The sequence below is a fragment of the Nicotiana sylvestris genome, chromosome 2 (assembly GCF_000393655.2).
Source record: "Nicotiana sylvestris chromosome 2, ASM39365v2, whole genome shotgun sequence".
Classification (NCBI taxonomy): Eukaryota; Viridiplantae; Streptophyta; class Magnoliopsida; order Solanales; family Solanaceae; genus Nicotiana; species Nicotiana sylvestris.
In genome coordinates, this window is record NC_091058.1 from 166742092 (window position 1) to 166760977 (window position 18886).

Genomic DNA, 18886 nt, shown 5'->3' on the forward strand with positions numbered 1-18886 from the left:
AAATTTATTAATGCAAATGTGAGATTTATATAAAGATTTATAGTGAAAATTATACCAGGTAGCAACTTTTAAGCATGTTGTTTAAAATATATTCACAATTTATAATATATTTAAAGACTAGCTAATTTCACTCAAACTTCAGGATACAACGTCCTAGAGTTTAAACCACAAAATTCAATCTTCGTGACATCGTATTCTAAAGTTCGAAAATTGTGTCCAGAAGTTAGAATATTATGTCCTAAATTTTTAATTATTAGTTCAGAAATTCAGGACACTTAGTCATGAATTTTAAATGGGGAAAAGACCATTATTACCCATGTACTATTGGCATTTAAGCATGTTTGTCCCCCGTTATACTATACGTTCAATCCCCACCCTACCATTAATAAAATTTATGTAATTACCCCTAACCCTAACGCCTCGTCGATGTGGCAGCTGACCCTCTCTCTTTTTTCCAAGTCAGCTACCAACTCAAATTTCCACTAACTTTTAATCCCCAAACCCGACGGCAATTTAGTCCCCCAAACCCAATTTTACTCCTAGTAATTTGAGACGTACCCAACGTCTTCTTTTATCCCCCAAAATACACTCCATTGCTAAGAACTAGGGCTTGACTAAAATCTTCCCAAAATTTCTCTTTTCTTCATTCTCGTCGTAGCTTTGGTTGATAAATGTTGCAAGGCAGCTGTTCATCACAGATTAGGTGTCGTTGTGGCATTATAGCCAACCACATCACTTCTTCTACTCCATATAACCCTGGAAGAAAATTCTACAAATGTCTGAGGCCTAAGGTTACCATATTTTTCAGTTTTTTATAATTTTACTGTAATTTTGAAATCTACAAGTTTAGAGTTTTGTAATTATTACCAAAATATTCTTTTTGAATTATGTTTGATAGCCTAGTTCATGTGGGTTTTGGGAGTGGGAAGATAAAATCTTCCCACAAAGTGATTGGACTAATATTAAAGATGTAACATCGTCGATGGAGGAGATTAAGATGCAAGGGGACAAATTGAATGAAGAAGTAATTGCCATGAAAGCTATACACCAATATGAAGTGGATAAAGTCGTCAAGTTGGAAGATAAACTTGCAAAGACAAGGATGTTGCTTATGATTTTTTGAGGACTGTTTGTTGGGATTTTGCAGCCTCGATGATGAAGTGACTTTTTTGAGTTTTATATGTGTAGCTGACTTTTAGGTTAATTAAGCCATGTTGTAGTAGTATTCTAATTTATAGTAGAATTTTTTGCTTTCCAGAAATGTTGTTTGATGATGATGTTGTAGTAGTATTTGTTGGTTAGTTTTTTCCCTTATTGTATACCCTAAAGAAGGAGCTTTTTTTCTCCAAATCTTAGAGATGTTTGTTTTCTTTATAAGATATGATAGTATATTATTGGTCCCTATATTATTTAGTGTACAGCTATGTCAGCTGGAGTCTTGTCCTTGCTTCTGAGATGCTCTTAGGTCTTATAGTTATGTCAGGCTCAGGTTCAAAGTTAGGGATCTCAAAATCTGGATCATTGCTAGTTGGAAGCTGCCTTTGAATTGTAGGGGTTGGCATAAACACAAAGTTGTTGGACTGACTGTTTTGACTTGGCTGAGGTGCTGATAAATGGAAGTCATCTTCAGTTGGGATATCTGCAGCAGCTGGTGATATAGGCTCTTCAGCATCAGGTTCATCAACCAAAGTTCTTTAAAAAAAAAAAAATTGTGCTTTCCCCTTGAATTGCCGCTCATTGATTGTTTTCCTTTAGAGTACTATTACCAAATAGAACACAATTATATGTTAGAACAAGACAGAATAAAATAGAAGTTTAAAGTTATTGTTCAAGAGATAGATTACCTTGGCACAACCCCTAGTATTATGTCCAGGTTCTCCACAGTTATTACATGTCATTACTCTTCCTTTTCTGGATTGAGACCATTGTCCTTGTCTATCGGTTGACTCATTTGCCTCTCTTGTTCTTTTTACTTTTGGTCTGCCAGTCTGCCTTACAAATTCAGGTGGTTCCATATTCTAAGAGGGCTCTAACTTCCAGAACTTTTCTCCTCTCACAGGTTGTAACTTGTGAGAATAAATCTGCAGATATGCCTCTTTTGAAAGGTACCAGTGAATCTCACTTAAAGGATCAACCTTCTTGTACAGTAGGGCACAGATTGCATGAGGACATGGGATTCCACAAAGGTCCCATGTCCTACAAGTGCATTTTTTTACCCCCAGATTGACAATATGTCTATCACTACCTTCTGTCACCTCATAACCTTGGTCAGCACTGTCATTCACATGACACTTTTGTGCAATCCTCATGAATTGGTTATACAAATTCAGAGTCTTGGGATTGTATTCACTTCCTCACCCCATCACTTCAGCTTCATTATCATTCAACATATTCATAACCTTGATTCTAATCTCCTCTGTCATCTTTATAATTGGCTTGTGTCTAGCTTGCAATATCCATGCATTGAAGGACATTAAGTCGTAAATTTTCAAATTCTGGATACTTAGTCCTAAGGTTTAGGTGAATTGACTAATCTTTAAATATATTGTAAATTGTGGATATATTTTAAATAGCGGGCTTAAAAGTAACTATTATTGCATTTCGCCCGAGATTTATATTGCAATAGTTGATAACAATCACCTAAAATATGTACCCTTGTAAATTGATTTGTTGTACATCTGCTTCAAATCATATATACTTTTTGTTTACCTTTTTATCAATTTATTGTTATTTTTGTGTCTCATTGTACCCAAAGAGAAACAATTTTAGTTTTTATTTTTTCGTGTATAAGGTGTAACATAATAATCGTCAAAAACTTCGCCAAAAAAGGGGGTCAAAATTGAATTCAGTTCAATAAGATAGTTTTTTCTGATCTTCCCCCATTTAAGGAGTTAGCAAAACAGTTAGCACAATTAAATGAAACTAGTAACAAACGGAAGAAAAAAATTAGATTGGAATAAATACATAACTTTTCACTTTTGGTTTCATGCCCCTATTATTTGAATAGAAAAAGTTTAGAGAAATAGACATTTACTATCTTATGACAGAAGAAAAATATATGCATAAGTAGATTAATTAATTATATAGTGAGACTAATAAAGTTAGGAATTAAATCCCAAAAGTCACATATATAAAAGTGAAATGATTCGTTACAAATTCTTTTCCTTATAGAAAATCTGATAATGAAAAGTGCAATTAAATTTAGGCTCTAATTCTGATAATGACATTTATGTTTGTGATTACATTAATGTATTATTATTTAATATATGAAAATGCCCGAAAAAAATTTCTCTATTAAATTTGTAAAATTATTATTTCTTAAAGTTATTAATATTTTCATACCGTGTGAAGTGCAAATAATTTTTACTAGTTATAATATAAAAAACAATATCAAACAATTGGTTAGATTGCGTTTAGTTCAATTTGGGCTGATCAATTTCATAAAATTCTTCTGACACATTTATTTACGGGCAATATTAAATTTGACTTGTCTAGTTCTGTATTTCTAGTTACTAGTCAAGTTGCACGAAAATAGGATAATCAACCGTTTATCACATGATTTGTGTAGTAAATAAGTGGATAACTTTATCTAGATATCCTTAATTTTCTGAAACTGTTTGCTACGGGAAACTTGATTCACATGCATAGATATTGTAGCTAAAAATCTATGACTGATTCATAGTTCCCCTAAATGAGGATGGTAAGAGATACCCCAAAAAAGTATAAAAACCCTTTTCCCACGCTCAACATTTTACTTACTTATCTATTGAGTAATTTGTAACAAGAGTTTTTAACTACTATATATTTACTCTGACACAAAACTAGTATACACTAATGGTGCAAAATAATGAAGCTTCGATGGTATGTTCTATCTAAACATGAAATTCTAATAGTAGTCTTTGATCATGTTCTTATTCATGTAACCTTCATTTTTCATTCAAGGTTGAGAGTGGGAATAACTCCAATGATGGAAGGACAAATGAAGAAATCAATGATCTGAATAAGTGGTTGCCTATAACAGCTTCCCGAAAAGCCAAATGGTGGTATTCAGCATTCCATAATGTAACAGCCATTGTAGGAGCTGGTGTTCTAGGTTTACCATGTGCTGTGTCACAACTCGGCTGGTATATTCTAATTTTGTTATGATACATCTTATGTAAGTCATGCATTTGTGAAAAGAGTTTTAACCCTCTTATATTTAATTTTTTTTAATTAATATGTAGGATTCCAGGAATCGGGATGATAATAATTTCATGGAGTGTGACATTATACTCATTTTGGCAATTGGTTAATTTGCACGAGCATGTTCCGGGGAAGAGATTTGACCGATATCCTGAGTTAGGCAAACATGTATTTGGACTGAAGAGGGGTTACTGGATGGTGATGCCTCAACAGATAATTGTTCAAGTTGCCTGCGACATAGTATATATGGTTACAGGGGGGAAGTCTCTAAGGGAAAGTGTGAAGATGATGTTCCATTGGGGTCGCAAAATTAATCAAACTTACTATATTATGTTTTTTGGAGTTCTTCAATTGATACTATCCCAAGCTCCTAATTTTAATTCCTTGAAGGTGGTCTCTTTTACAGCAGCTGTTATGTCTTTGAGGTAAATGAACACAAAATGCAAAATACACGTCTATTATTATGATGTTAAAATAATTACCCATCTAGTAACTAGTTTTTTTCCCCTTTTAAAAATACATGAGTTTATCTGGTGTAATAAATTTGGAAAATTTACTTATACGATCATATGTATTGCTTGCATTCGGAAACCTACCCCATCGTTGGAAATTTATATACTGTAAACTTTTGAAATAGTTCAATTCAATTTATTTATTTATTATTATTTTTATTTTTTTTTACATATATGTTGGAGTTTTGAACTGTTATATAGAGTTTGCTTCATGTTTTCTGGACGAGTGACTTTTCCCAAATTTTCTTATATAAAAATAACATACATAAAATTAGTATATGTATTTGACACGATTTGAGAGAATTTGATACGAATCCCTCGCAACCATAAGAAAATCAAGCGTATGCATGTATTACTATGGAGGTATTAGCTTCATCTCAACAATCTCAATTGAAAATATTAAGAGATAACTAGCATTTTCTTATGAGCACACACATCATGTATCTATTGAATTAGTCAAAGATATTACAAATTTGGAGTTAGCTAATATTTAAATGGTAGGAGTTTAATGTTAAATTAGTTAATCATTCACATTTTCGGTCATTGCATCTCTTGGCTTTTGTTTTTATGACATTAATTAAATTGACTTTGTACTTACATATGCAGTTACTCAACAATTGCGTCAGTTGCGTCAATCATCAAAGGAATTGAGCATCCGAAAGCAGTTAATTATGGTCTTCGATCTCATACTACAGCTGGAATAATATTTGATATTTTCAACAGCTTAGGAACCATTGCATTTGCATTTGCTGGACATAGTGTTGCATTAGAAATTCAAGCAACCATCCCTTCAACCCCAGAAAGACCCTCTAAAAGTCCAATGTGGCGAGGTGTTGTCGTGGCTTATGCAATTGTTGCATTTTGCTATTTATCTGTTGCAGCCTCTGGATTCTGGGCTTTTGGCAATCTTGTGGCTGATGACGTCCTTGTTACATTAGAACACCCAAATTGGCTAATTTCTCTGGCAAACTTCATGGTGTTTTTGCATGTTCTTGGATCCTATCAGGTGATGGTTTGAAACTATATTATGATACCTTTGCAAGAAGATAATTATCTTCAATATTGGGTCAAATGTTTTGTGTTCATTACCATTTTGTTTTTTAATCTCAGGTTTTTGCAATGCCTGTTTTTGACACGATTGAATCTTTCTTGGTTAAAAAGCGTCATTTCACTCCTGGGCGGCCTCTTCGCCTTATTGCCCGAAGCATTTATGTTGGTAAATAAAATTAATCCTTCATGGCTTTATGGAATATTGTTAAAAATAAAATAAAAAAGAGATAGCAAATGTGATAGTAACTAACTCCTGTTTTTCAATACTTGTATCAATTGTTACGCAGTTCTTACTATGTTCGTTGGAATTTGCATTCCCTTTTTCGGAGGGCTGTTGGGTTTTTTTGGAGGATTGGCATTTTCATCCACATCATTTTTTGTGCGATCTCTATCCTATCTTTCTATAGAATTTCTAACAACTTTAAGCATAGCAGTACTAACCAATATCCTTATTAATTGTATATATTGCAGCTCCCATGCATGATGTGGCTTGTCAGCCAGAAACCTAAAAAGTGGAGCTTTCATTGGATCGCTTCTTGGGTAAGTTTGTCAAATTTGTTGAGATAATACACGATCCTCATGTGGTTTCGTTTGCTATCCCAAATAAATATTTAAAGAAAACTTAAACCATGTAAATGTATAATGTTGGCGCTAAGATAGGACAGACTAGCTAGTAGGATATGCTATCTCAAATAATCAAATAATACTACAAAATAGTGCATTCATCATCTTTTTGATACAAAACAAAGTTATAATGTCTCTTATTATGTTGTGGATAGCATTTGATGATGGTAAAATATTATACTATAATAACATTACGAACTAAAACATTTAACAACATTAAAAGAAACATGTTCTTTTGTTTTTTTTATTCGTGATGTACTAATTTACTCTATATAGATAACGTATTTTATATTACTTTAATAGTCAGCATGATTTGTGAAGTACATGATAGTTAACATGTCACTATGTTTTCTATGATCACATTCATTTCTTTTACTTTGTTTGCAGATTTCAATTATTATTGGCGTGAGCATAACCATCTTGGCACCAATAGGAGGAGCACGCACCATTATCATCTCAGCAAAGAATTATACATTATTCTCTCATTCTGAAGAATGATATTTCTCTCATTTTCTATCACTAGGAATTTTTTTTCCCCAAAAATTTAGAAACATCTATTTTAGTGATTTTGTTTCATATGAAGTCAGTTCAGTCTCAATGTGTTCGCATTTTTGTCAACATACTACTATATAAAAGAGGCTTGAAGCGGGTCATGGTTGTCTTGCCAGCTAACAGATGAAACGAAATTTTTTTGAATACAGTTGTTTTACTTGGTCCAACTAATTAGGTTGATGTGCATGCATTATTAGTTTTTTATTGCGCAGACACTTTTGCCCTTGCTTATCGTGTAACAGTTCAGCTCACTATTTTTGGAAGATATTTATAACCCTGAGTAATATCTTTATTACATTATACGTCATTCGTATTTTTGTAATTTTGGTAAACTTTGAGAACCTTTATCATGCTCCAAAAGTATCTGATGTCATGTTAAACAGATGGTAGTTTTTTTCTGGCACGCTTTTTGCAGCTTCATGCGATGCGCCTATACATTGGAGCAAACTTTAATCCTTTACTACTTTTCTAAATGTTATCTTACGGTGTTACTTAATAACCAGTAGTCGTATTCGCGCGGCGCGGTCAATTTTGAAAAATATTAATTAAATTAAATTATGATCAGGCTTGTTTGGACATATTAGATTATATTGCTTTAATAATTTTTAATTGTAGTTATATACGGGTGAAACCGAGCCCGTTGGACGCCTCAGTTATCGATGAAGTAAATGGAACAGAGATGTGACTGTAAGAAACCGGAATCGAGGCAGGGAGCCCCTCGAATCGAGGTGCGGTCAAAACACCCGCCCTCAAACGAATCAGGGTCACGCCCCCCAGGTCCGATTTGAATCCCTAAATTTCGGAGAACATTATCAGATAACCGAGAATGACTAACAAAGGGCCATGATATATGTGCTCAGCCGGATGTCACGACGTGAATCTCAGCACGTACCGGCAGAAGATCAGTGATTAGTAAAATGGGAGATTTTACTTTTTATATAATTGTACTTCGGGTAAAATTCCCCTACTACATAAAGGGGAGTCTGACTATTCATTAGGATCATTGTAGCACGCATATCAAACCAATTTTATTCTTATTTTCTCTGATATTCAAAGTTCTTATTGTTGTTCATCAGTTCTTCATTATTGTGAGCTCGGGATCGAAGGCAAGCACTATATTAAAGTTGTTACTAAGTCCGGGTTCACTCCCCACAATTGGTTTGATAATTTATCACGTCCTTTATCTATGTAATCTAACACAATTTATTATTTGTATTGAATTAATCCGCATATCCCTAAAACCACTTATAAATTTAATTGTTATCCATTTTTTAGGGTAAACAGTTTGGCGTCCACCGTGGGGCTAAGGATAATAGTGGCAATTTGATACAAATTTCCACAACATACTCTGCTTTACTCTTTTTCTTTGAGATCTTAATTTCAGAAAAACTTAAGGATGGTATAAGGCTGAAATCATTGATGAATGACTTCATTATTATGTTAATGATACTGTTAAGTTAAAGTAAGAAGTCTATAAGAGGTGATATGGGGTATACGGATTCCAATCGGAGCTTGCCGCTCGTCGTGAAGTAGTTGTGACTTGTTGTTGTTATATGGTGTCTTGTTATTGATACTTACATGTTGTTGGATTACTCTGGTTGTTGTTGTTGGTATATGATATTGGAGGAGGCCCTTGTTACAGGGGAGATGCTGCCCAAATTTAAACGAGCTGCTAGTTTAAGTTGCAGACTTAGACTTTACTCAGCACTGATTTTGAATCTCCTTATGCTATGGTAGATTGAGTTAAGTCGTTTGAAGAATTGCTTGGAAGGTATTAAGGAATCAACGGAGTTAAGGCATGTTAGGCCATCCCTTCTTTGCTATTGGCATGATCCATATGATACAAACGAAACGAGCAAACGTGGAACTTTCATAAATGACATTATTCTTAGAACTACTAGGGTGCCTATGTTCTTGATTCTCTATGTGTCCTATTATTATATCGCATGTTCATGGGTCTCATAAAATACGTAAGTTGATAAGGTTTATTTCATGATATTAACCAAAGGCATATTGATCTTATGACATTCCAAGAGATCTTATCGACTTATTTCCTTATGCATTGCATTTATTTATACATGTACATTGACCCATGACCAGATGGCGTTATATACGTGTGTATTATATGTATATGGGGTATGGAGATAGTTACGACGGAGGTCAAGATGATATAATGGGATGCCCTCATAGGCTTGATGATGTTATATACGCATATACCTATGCATGATATGACATTTATACGCATATACATGACATTATAATGTTTCATAATTCATAGAGCTATTCAGACTTACAGGTTGAGTCCTTTACTCCATATTTCTTTCATGTCTTTTATGTATTATTTTTCATGCCTTGCATACTCGGTACTTTATTTGTACTGACGTTCTTTTTTCCTAGGGACATTGCATTTCATGCCTGCAGGTCCTGATAGACAGCTGGATAGACCTTCTCATTAAACAGAGTCATACATTAGCTTGGTCAGTAAGATCCACTTCCTCGGAGTTATCTGGTCTAGACCTTGGAGTCCATTTTATATATACAGGTTCGATGGGTAGGTCGAGGCCCTGTGCCGACCATGATACAGTTAAGTTATCTCTAGAGGGTTGTAAACGAGTCCTGTGTATTTTGTATGTTAGTATTGTGGCTTTTCCAGCCATGTGTACATGTTCAGTTTGGTATTGCTGGTGGTGGACACTCATAGAGGCCTCGTCGGCCTGCACAGTTATGTATATGAGGTTATAGGGTATGTTTACCCTAAGATGAGAGATACATTATTTTTAGATGATTCAGAATATGGCCCCATTGGCCTCGATTGGTATTGTCAGTTTTTAGGTAGGCCTCGTCGGCTTAAGTTGAGGGATACCCCTCCACAGTTTACAGTTATAGAGTGGTATGCTCGGGCCGAGCATGACACCAGGTGTCGGCCACACCTCACCAGGTTTGGGGCATGACAAACTTGGTATCAGAGTAGTTTTATCCTAGGGAATCTACAAGTTGTGTCTAGTAGAGCCTTATTTATGAGTGTGTTGTGCACCACACTTATAAGCAGGAGGCTACAGGAAATTTAGGAATGTCACTCTTTCATCTTACTCTAGATCGGGTGGTAGATCTCAATTGTAAGAATTCAAACTCCTAAATTCTACTTTTTTCGTAATATAACGATACATACATTCACAAAGAAAGTTGGTAAAAGATTGAATGTGGTTGTGGAAGAGTTGATCAAAGGAACTCGATTTTGCGTCATACTTATGATGAGTAAATGTAAGGTATTCAGTAGATTATGTGTGTACTAAGATGTGTAAGCTTCTTGATAAGGAGCACTAAGGCATGAATATCCATCCACCCATATGGTTTCAAAAGAACTAACTAAATCAGAAGGTAGATACAAGTTTCAACAAATAAAATAAGCAAGGTGAAGAAGGGTACGAGGTACGTAGTTAGTGAAGATTATCAGTATTTATAATTCAGGCAGAGAAATATAAGCATTCTAGGTTACCTTCAAAAGTAACAGATGTATGTACAATTGCCCATACCCATCTTAATTATGCCCTATGGGAGCTAACAGATATAATTTAAGAGAAAGATGGGATATCAAGATCTAGTTGGGTTAGAGTAACCCAAAATAGGTGGATGAATTTTTAGCGTTAGCTGATATTTCCGAAGAATATTGCAAATGTGATAATAGTTCTCCTTGGGAGACACCTAGATGGTGCACTAAAGAATAGTGCAGTTAGAAATGAATACTAGAATGTTCGAAAATTTCAGAAGATATGTAGTGGAATCCTAAAAGGGATAAATATTTATCTTAGTATAACTCCTGTCCCTAGTAAAAATAGAATTTTAGGTGACCCGAAGAGCTAGTGAGATGGAGCAAGGGGAGCTAAAAGTGAAAGAATATTGTGTTGAAGTTATTAGAATAAGGTAATAGACAGAGATATTAGCAGGAGAATAAGAAGAGAGTAAACGAAGCATTATGAGTAATATCTGATAAATGGGTGATACAGTAAATCAAAATATGACAGGATGACAGAGTCTATTTAGTGAAGGAAAGTACAAGAGGAGATAGGCCTTGAGACAATAAAAGTGTATAGGCCAAAGGTCATATCCTCATTTCGAGAAATGAGTTGGTGACTCCAACGTGATTACCATAAGGCTAATTTAGACCCTGTAGTAACAGAAATACGTATGGTCTAGTAAAAAAGATAATATCGAACATGAATTAGGGATTGAAGGATTTGATAATAGTTGGCATCGTGAGAATCACGCCCAACTATGCCTTATAAAAAGGACAAAACGGTCTTTATAAATATAAGCTGAGTATTTAGCCCAGAGTCGAATCCCACAAGGAACTAACCTACCAATTACTCTTGTCAGATTCACTGAATTCTTCGTAATCAACTTTCCAGATATTTTGAATAACATTTGGAGATATTTTTACTAACTATAACTGAATGAAAGAAAGTAAACTAAAAGCTAACTATGACTGGGTTGTATGCAAATAAGAGAAGGATCTAAGGTTATGATTTTCCCTATTGATGGAATCCCTTCCTATTATGTTTCGCATAGATTTGCCTAATCGTCTCTATCGATCATGAGCACTCTTATTACCGTAAATCTCTTCCAAGTAATTACGACAATTTACTAGACGCACTCTCCCAAGTTATGCTAGCTGGCTTTTATTATAGCTCACTTTAGATCGCACCCAAGGTTTTGTTATCCCTAATCCCACCTTTAAGCCCTTGGTTATTGATTCCTCATATACTTTGGGAGTGGTATTGTTCAACAATTACCTAAACATGCACTCTCTCCCGAGTAATACATACTAAATAGGGACAGCTAATTGAGGATCCTATCAATTAACTACAACAAGAACGTAGTTGAACAAATAGAGATTAAACCGGGCAAACTATATTAACATAACACGAAATTCATCCCTCAACAAGTTCCATCAAAACCTTGGACTAAATATTTAGCTACTCATAAGCTTGTTCATCATAACAATAGCAAAATTCATCATAAATGGTAAAATATAAAAGGAAGAAGGGAAGAACTCGATGTTGAATTATCCTCCTTGCCTTCAACTAAGTTGTAAAAACCTTGATAATGTCCTTTTGGGCGAGCTGGACCTCTTATATGTTAAGTGGAATTACCCCCGAACTTCCAAGTTTACCCTTGAATTATATGTTCCGAACTGGACTAGCGCGGTCGCGCTAGTGGGCGCGCTAATGACCGCGCATATGGCATAGAATTCTACCTCGAATTCCTGGGCTAGCGCGGTCGCGCTAGTGGGCATGCTAATGGCTGCGCTAAGCTGGGTCATCATTTCAGCTCTTCTTTTCTCTTTTGTTTCAACGTACTCAGCTCCGAGGGGCTTCCATTGCTTCAATTTAGCTCCAAACACCGTCCTAAGTTCTCATAAGCGCAACTCGCTCCTGCAAAACATGAAATTCACAATTAGAGCCAATTTATCGTCATTTAACTATCCTAGAACAGTGAAACATAGTCAAGCTGGGGCATAAACAGTCGCCAAATTACATGAATCTAGTCTATTATCAACACCCCACACTTAAATCATTGCTAGTCCTCAAGCAATCCACCACACTCTATAAAGGTTCCTTCACTAAGATTTTTCCCTAACGCATCACACCAAGAACAAATCACCAAAGTTACGTCCAGTAGTGTACAATCTTTGCCTCAAGAGTCGACTCTCACATGTTGTGCAATATTCATACTCACTCAAATTACTCTATACAGAGGTCAAGACTTACCTTTCCTTCGTGAATCACATGCCCTCACATCACACAAGAGAGTATTTCCACAAATAATAATATTAAGAACAATTAGGAACTTAGATAGAAAGAATTCGTTCACTCTCAAAAAGAACATTCATATGCCATACAGATGCACCATTAATTTCCCGTAGTATATTACTCTACTAATCGAGCCCATTCGGTCTAAGATAAAGTAGGTCTTCATTTGGTTGTAATGTAGGCTAAGGGACGGGTAGTATATATTTGGATATAATGACTAACCTCCCTAAGCACTTACAATCACATTAACATTCAAAACCATACTTATGTCAAACCAGACATTCCACCACACTTCTATTTATAATACCCCAACTCCATTAGGTGCAATTGTATCAAGTCACCACTTATCAAACACTACATTTATTTATTCTCCTTTTTTTAAGTGGTGCTTATTCTTTTACTTTTTCAAACACTGCACCTTTTTCTCTATTTCATCGGTTCCACTCAAAAACCAAACAACCAACCCACACTTTAGCTTTTGCATATTTCATAACCATTCAAGTGCTCATGGGAGGTAAAAGGGTTCAAACAGATGGGCCGTTCAAACAATTGGGTAAGGTTTGTAATGTCGTTTCCAAAGAAACAGGCTTATAGGCTCAACGGGGTTAACTACTATGTATTGAATTTAGGTGGGTCTACTTTATATATCTGGCTTAACAAAGAAATGCCTATATCACTTCTAAGACTGAATAAATCTACTATTTCGCTTTGCAAATACACGGGATAAGTTCTAGACATCAAATGTAGAGCATAAAATATAGTACAACTCACACACACATGGCACATGACTCACTTCAGATTGGCTTATCAAGACACTCTCGCTTGAGGATTCAAGTCAGTTACAAGCATACAATTTAAGGCACTCTAGCAAGAATCAACCACTGAGACTAAGCGTTACACTCTAGTGTCTATTGTGTTCAAGTGTATCAACGCCAAGGGTTTCTATTTCTATTTCAGCTCATAGCCCGTCAATACTAACTAAAAACTAGAAACAAAATAAACAAAAACTACTACACCCGGTTCAAGCAAAACCCTTGGAAAAGAACCTTGGCCCAAAGAAAAACCTAGGGGGAGTTACTACACTACCTAAAACAAAAGAAATCTTTTTGGTATTTTCTTTAGATATACTTCCCTCAAGAAAACTGTCTAGAAGATCCGTCATCAGGAAGAGTCCAACATATTTCTATTTTTTTTTCTTCAGATTTTCACATCGACTTAGACCCTCAAAAACCCCGTCAAAAGAGATCCGTCATCGGGACAAGTTAACTTACCTACTTTGAACTTACCTAATTTGACTACTACTCAAAACCACCAAAAACAATCAAGAAAAATAAAGAAAACATCAAACAGTCAAGTTGTTACATATACACACATACATTGAAGTAACCCCCACCCCACACTTAAAAGGTAAATATGTCCTCATGGCATACAAAATAAAGAACAGTGAGGTAAAGGAACTTCCCTGAATGATCACTCTTGATCGGAGACAGTGTCTGGGTTCAAATTGCAAGCACGACCCAGAGCTCTCAGCCAGCCCAAGATTTTCTTCTCCGATTTCACCTGTTGGGCAGCCACCGCGTCAACACGTATACCCAAGTCAGCGACCGAGGTACGCAATTCGGCTACCTCCTACTCCAAAGCTATGAACCGGGTAACCCGAGCAGCCCCAAATGGCGGCAGTCTCTGCATTTTGCTCATGGGCATGTAGCTCAGCCCTCACATCCTCCTGCTCAGCCTCCTCTTCCTCAAAGTCATCAGATTCACCACTATCATCACCACCCGCTGCCACCGGCTCCTTCCCAGTAGTGACCTTATTTGCTCGGAACTTGTGGTCTTTTGGAACTCTCCTATCCACATCCAGATTTTTCGGCACCCGAGCTGCCCGGCAAAGTTGAGTAACCAAGGAAGGGAAGAAGAACCCATACCTTTTCACCGGACAAAACCCATACCTTTTCACTGGACAACGGGTGAACATCTCCTCATGAATCATCTTGGCCACGTCAAAGTTGTGACCATTTATAAAGCACCAAATCAGAGTCGTTCGAGGACATTCACCTCCGTAGTGTAGGAAGATAGAATCAAGCGGTTGTTGATAACATACAACCAGTACTTCCCTTCAAAGGTTAGCGCCGCGGAGTGAAACTTCTGACTATACTTCATCCAGACAATTTCCTTTCCAGGTACACGGATTGTTTCAAAGAACATCTCCCACTATGTGTGTGATCTACCGTACCCCTCATAATAGTTTTCATATGGGTCCATAGGAGGGGTCAGCTGGTATATCCTCCTTATAGCCTCAACAGAGGCATCCATCACCTTTCTGCGCAAAGTTACTATGTGATTCACATGTTCTTTTACATTGGCGTAGAACTCACGGACAACCATCACATTCCCCTCGTCCGGCTTGTCAATGAAGATTTGTATCCCCCGCCTTACTAGCTCATTATACAAGTTAGGGTAGCCCAGCTGGACCGACCCTATATCTATGCCTATTTCCGGTATCAGTTTCTTAGGGGCCTTATCCGTAAAGTGGTTCTGAGCCTTGGCAGTGACGAACCTGCTACTATCAAAGGGACGAGCAGGAGCTGACCCGCGCGCCCTGGATGATCCAGCTTGATTGTTGGAAGAAGCACCTGTGGTACGGCATTTCCTAGATGGAGCCATAGTACCTGGAAAAGGAATAATATTAGCACAGCCCAAAAAAATTGTGACTCAATGTGGTTACTCAGACTTCACGCGCACAATTGGTCACAATTACTCAATTATATCCACTGAGGCATTTAAACAAACACCTTATGGGCAGTATATGCTCACACCCCATTTCAAATATGTTGTACCCCAATATCACCACAATTTTCCCAAATTCACCCACTAAGTTAAGATACAACTCCACCAGCATCACCACCCACAAACACTACACACACACTACCAATTTCTACTAAGAAAAGAAAAGAAAAAAACTATTACATAAGTAAAAAATAAAAACAAAAATCTGGAGAAAAAAAAGAAAATTGGTAAAAAGAGAGACCTTACCTGTAGTGATAGAAGTTGGTGAAACATGAAGAAGAGTAGAGGAGGGTTGGGCTTGAGCCTTGGGAAATTTGGGAAGGGAAAAAAGGGAACTTTTGAAAAAAAAGGGAGTTAGGGTTGGGAATGTTTGAGCGTGGGGGAGTTTGGGAGTGAAGAAGAGGGGAGTAACTAGAGTGGGGGTGGGAAATAGTTAGGGGAAATAACATTTAACAATTATAAAAAATAAAAAAAATAAAAAAAATGAAATAAAATGTTAAGTTAACAGGCGGAGCTAGCGCGGTACGAGCGCGGCCGCGCTAGTCAAAACAGTGTACTTGGCCATATGTGTGGCCACTAGCACGACTGCGCTTCTAGCACGGGCAGTAGCGCGGTCATAGCGCGATCTGCTAGTGATGGAGAAGCTGAGGCAGAATGTTTGCCCATATGCGCGGCCTGTAGCGCGGTGGCTAGCGCGGGCTCCTAGGCACGAATATTTTCCATTCTTTCACCTGTTTTTGTCACGTATGATGGACTTATCACCTGCCTAAGCTCACCTGCATTGGTTAGTACTTCCCAAAATCAAAATTAACAACTACTAACTATCATTGGGTTGCCTCCCAACCAGTGCCTTATTTAATGTTCTGGCACGGCAGTTACAACAAATCAATGGGTTGCCTCCCATGCAGCGCCTGATTTAACGTCGCGGCACGACACAGATAAGCGCATTTAAGGCTCGCTCGACCTCTGAGGTTCAGTCAGATGGATCTGTGACACTTCCTTTGGTCCACATATAGTTTCAATCTCTACCCATTGACTCTAAATGTATGAGAGTCTTTCTCTGAGGCAATCTCTACGGCACCTGAAGGGAATACTTCGACCACTCAAAATGGACCAGACCATCGTGACTTCAGTTTACCTGGAAATAGCCTTAATCTTGAGTTATAAAGCAATACCATGTCTCCAGGATTGAAATTTTGCTCAACAATATTCTTGTCGTGCAACCTCTTCATTCTTTCCTTGTACAACCTTGTGCTCTCAAAAGCAAGATATCAAAACTCGTCAAGCTCATGTAATTCTGTGACTCTAGTTGTTCTCGTAGCCTCAATGTCCAGGTTCAGCTGTTTCATTGCACAAAGCTCTATGTTCTAGTTCCACTGGCAAGTAATAGGCCTTCCCGAACACCAACTTATATGGTGAAATACCAATTGGTGTTTTAAAAGCAGTTCTGTAGGCCCAGAGTGCATCATCTAGCTTTTTCGCCCAATCAATTCTTGTGGCATTCACAGTCTTGGTCAGTACACTCTTTATCTCTCTATTCGACACTTCGACTTGTCCACTGGTCTAAGGATGATACGGGGTTGCCACCTTGTGGTGTACATCGTACTTTGCTAACAATTTCTCGAAGGCTCGATTGCAGAAAGGAGTTCTTCCGTCACTGATAATAGCTCTCGGGGTCTCGAAATGGGTGAATATATTCTTCTTCAAAAACCCCACCACCACTCTTGCATCATTGGTGGGAAGTGTTGCAGCTTCCACCCATTTGGACATGTAATCTACATCAACAAGTATGTACTTATTGCCAAAGGAGCTGACGAAGGGGCCCATGAAGTCTATCCCCCAGACATCGAACACTTCAACCTCTTGAATTGGGTTCATGGGCATCTCATGGCGATGGGAAATGTTCCCGGTTCACTGACATTCATTACATCCCTTCACCCATTGATGTGCATCCTTAAACACTGTTGGGTAGTAGAACCCGGCTTATAGCACTTTCGCGGCCATCCTGACTCCTCTAAAATGCCCGCCATATGCCGATGCGTGACATGCCTGCAAAACATAAGATTTTTCTATCTCGGGGACACACCTTCGGATCATATTGTCAACACATATTCTAAACAGATAAGGTTCATCCCAGTAATACATGCGGCAGTCACGATAAAACTTTTTCTTTTGCACAAAGGAAAGGTCATAGGGAACTATACCGCTTGCCAAGTAATTTGCAAGTTTGCATACCATGGCACTTCCTCAAGGCTTGTAGCGAGTAGCTGCTCGCCTGGAAAGGTTTCTAGAATATCCTCAACTGAGTTTTCAGCTCCTTCAAGTCATGATAGATGATCAGCGACTTGGTTTTCTGTGCCCTTACGGTCATGAATCTCAAGGTCGAACTCTTGCAGTAACAGCACCCAACGAATCAGGCATGGTTTGGACTCCTTCTTCTCAATAAAGTACCTGAGAGCTGCATGATCAGTATATACAATTACCTTAGATCCAATCAGGTATGATCTGAACTTGTCGAATGCAAACACCATATCCAGCGTCTCCTTTTCAGTCACAGTGTAGTTCAGTTGGGCTCCACTTAACGTTCTACTAGCATAGTAGATTGGGTGCATTAGCTTGTCTTTCCGCTGTCCTAGCACTGCCCCCATTGCATAGTCACCGGCGTCACACATAAGTTCAAATGATTGCTCCCAGTCGGGGGCAACAATGATGGGTGTTGTGACTAGCCTCTTTTTCACCTCCTCGAATGCTACCCTACAATCATCAAAAAACAAGAAAGAGTGATCTTTTTCTAACAACTTACAGAGAGGGTTGGCAATTTTTGAGAAGTCTCTTATGAATCTCCGGTAGAAACCGACATGCCTGAGGAAGCTCTTGATTGCCTTGACTGAAGTGCGGGTGGCAGTTTTGCTATCACATCAACTTTAGCACGATCCACCTCGATTACCTTGCTCGATACCCAGTGTCCCAAGACTATGCCCTCTTGTACCATAAAATAGCACTTCTCCCAATTAAGTACCAGGTTAGTCTCAATACATCTTTTCAACACTCGGGTCAGATTTATAAGGCACTCGTCGAATGGGTTTCCCACCATTAAGAAATCATCCATAAATACCTCCATTATGTCTTCAATCATGTCAGTGAATATGGACATCATGCACCTTTGGAATATGGTGGGTGCATTGCATAGACCAAAGGGCATCCTCCGAAAAGCATAAATGCCATATGGGCATGTGAAGGAGGTCTTCTCTCTGTCCTCTGGTGCAATGAAGATTTGATTGTACCCTGAGTACCCATACAGAAAACAGAAGTGGGACCTCCCTACCAATTTATCAAGCATTTGATCAATGAAGGGAAGTGGAAAGTGGT

At 37.6% G+C, this 18886-nt stretch overlaps 1 protein-coding gene across 1 annotated transcript; it reads left to right on the plus strand.

Moving 5' to 3' along the window:
* Positions 1-3773: 3773 nt before the first annotated feature.
* LOC104228392 (lysine histidine transporter-like 5) lies at positions 3774-7114 on the plus strand. The gene is made up of 8 exons (XM_009780850.2): positions 3774-3861; positions 3943-4124; positions 4224-4607; positions 5301-5700; positions 5805-5910; positions 6032-6123; positions 6216-6284; positions 6756-7114. Exons 1-8 carry the CDS (start codon positions 3835-3837, stop codon positions 6864-6866), a joined length of 1371 nt encoding a protein of 456 aa, XP_009779152.1. The 5' UTR covers positions 3774-3834; the 3' UTR covers positions 6867-7114.
* The last annotated feature ends 11772 nt before the right edge of the window (positions 7115-18886 follow it).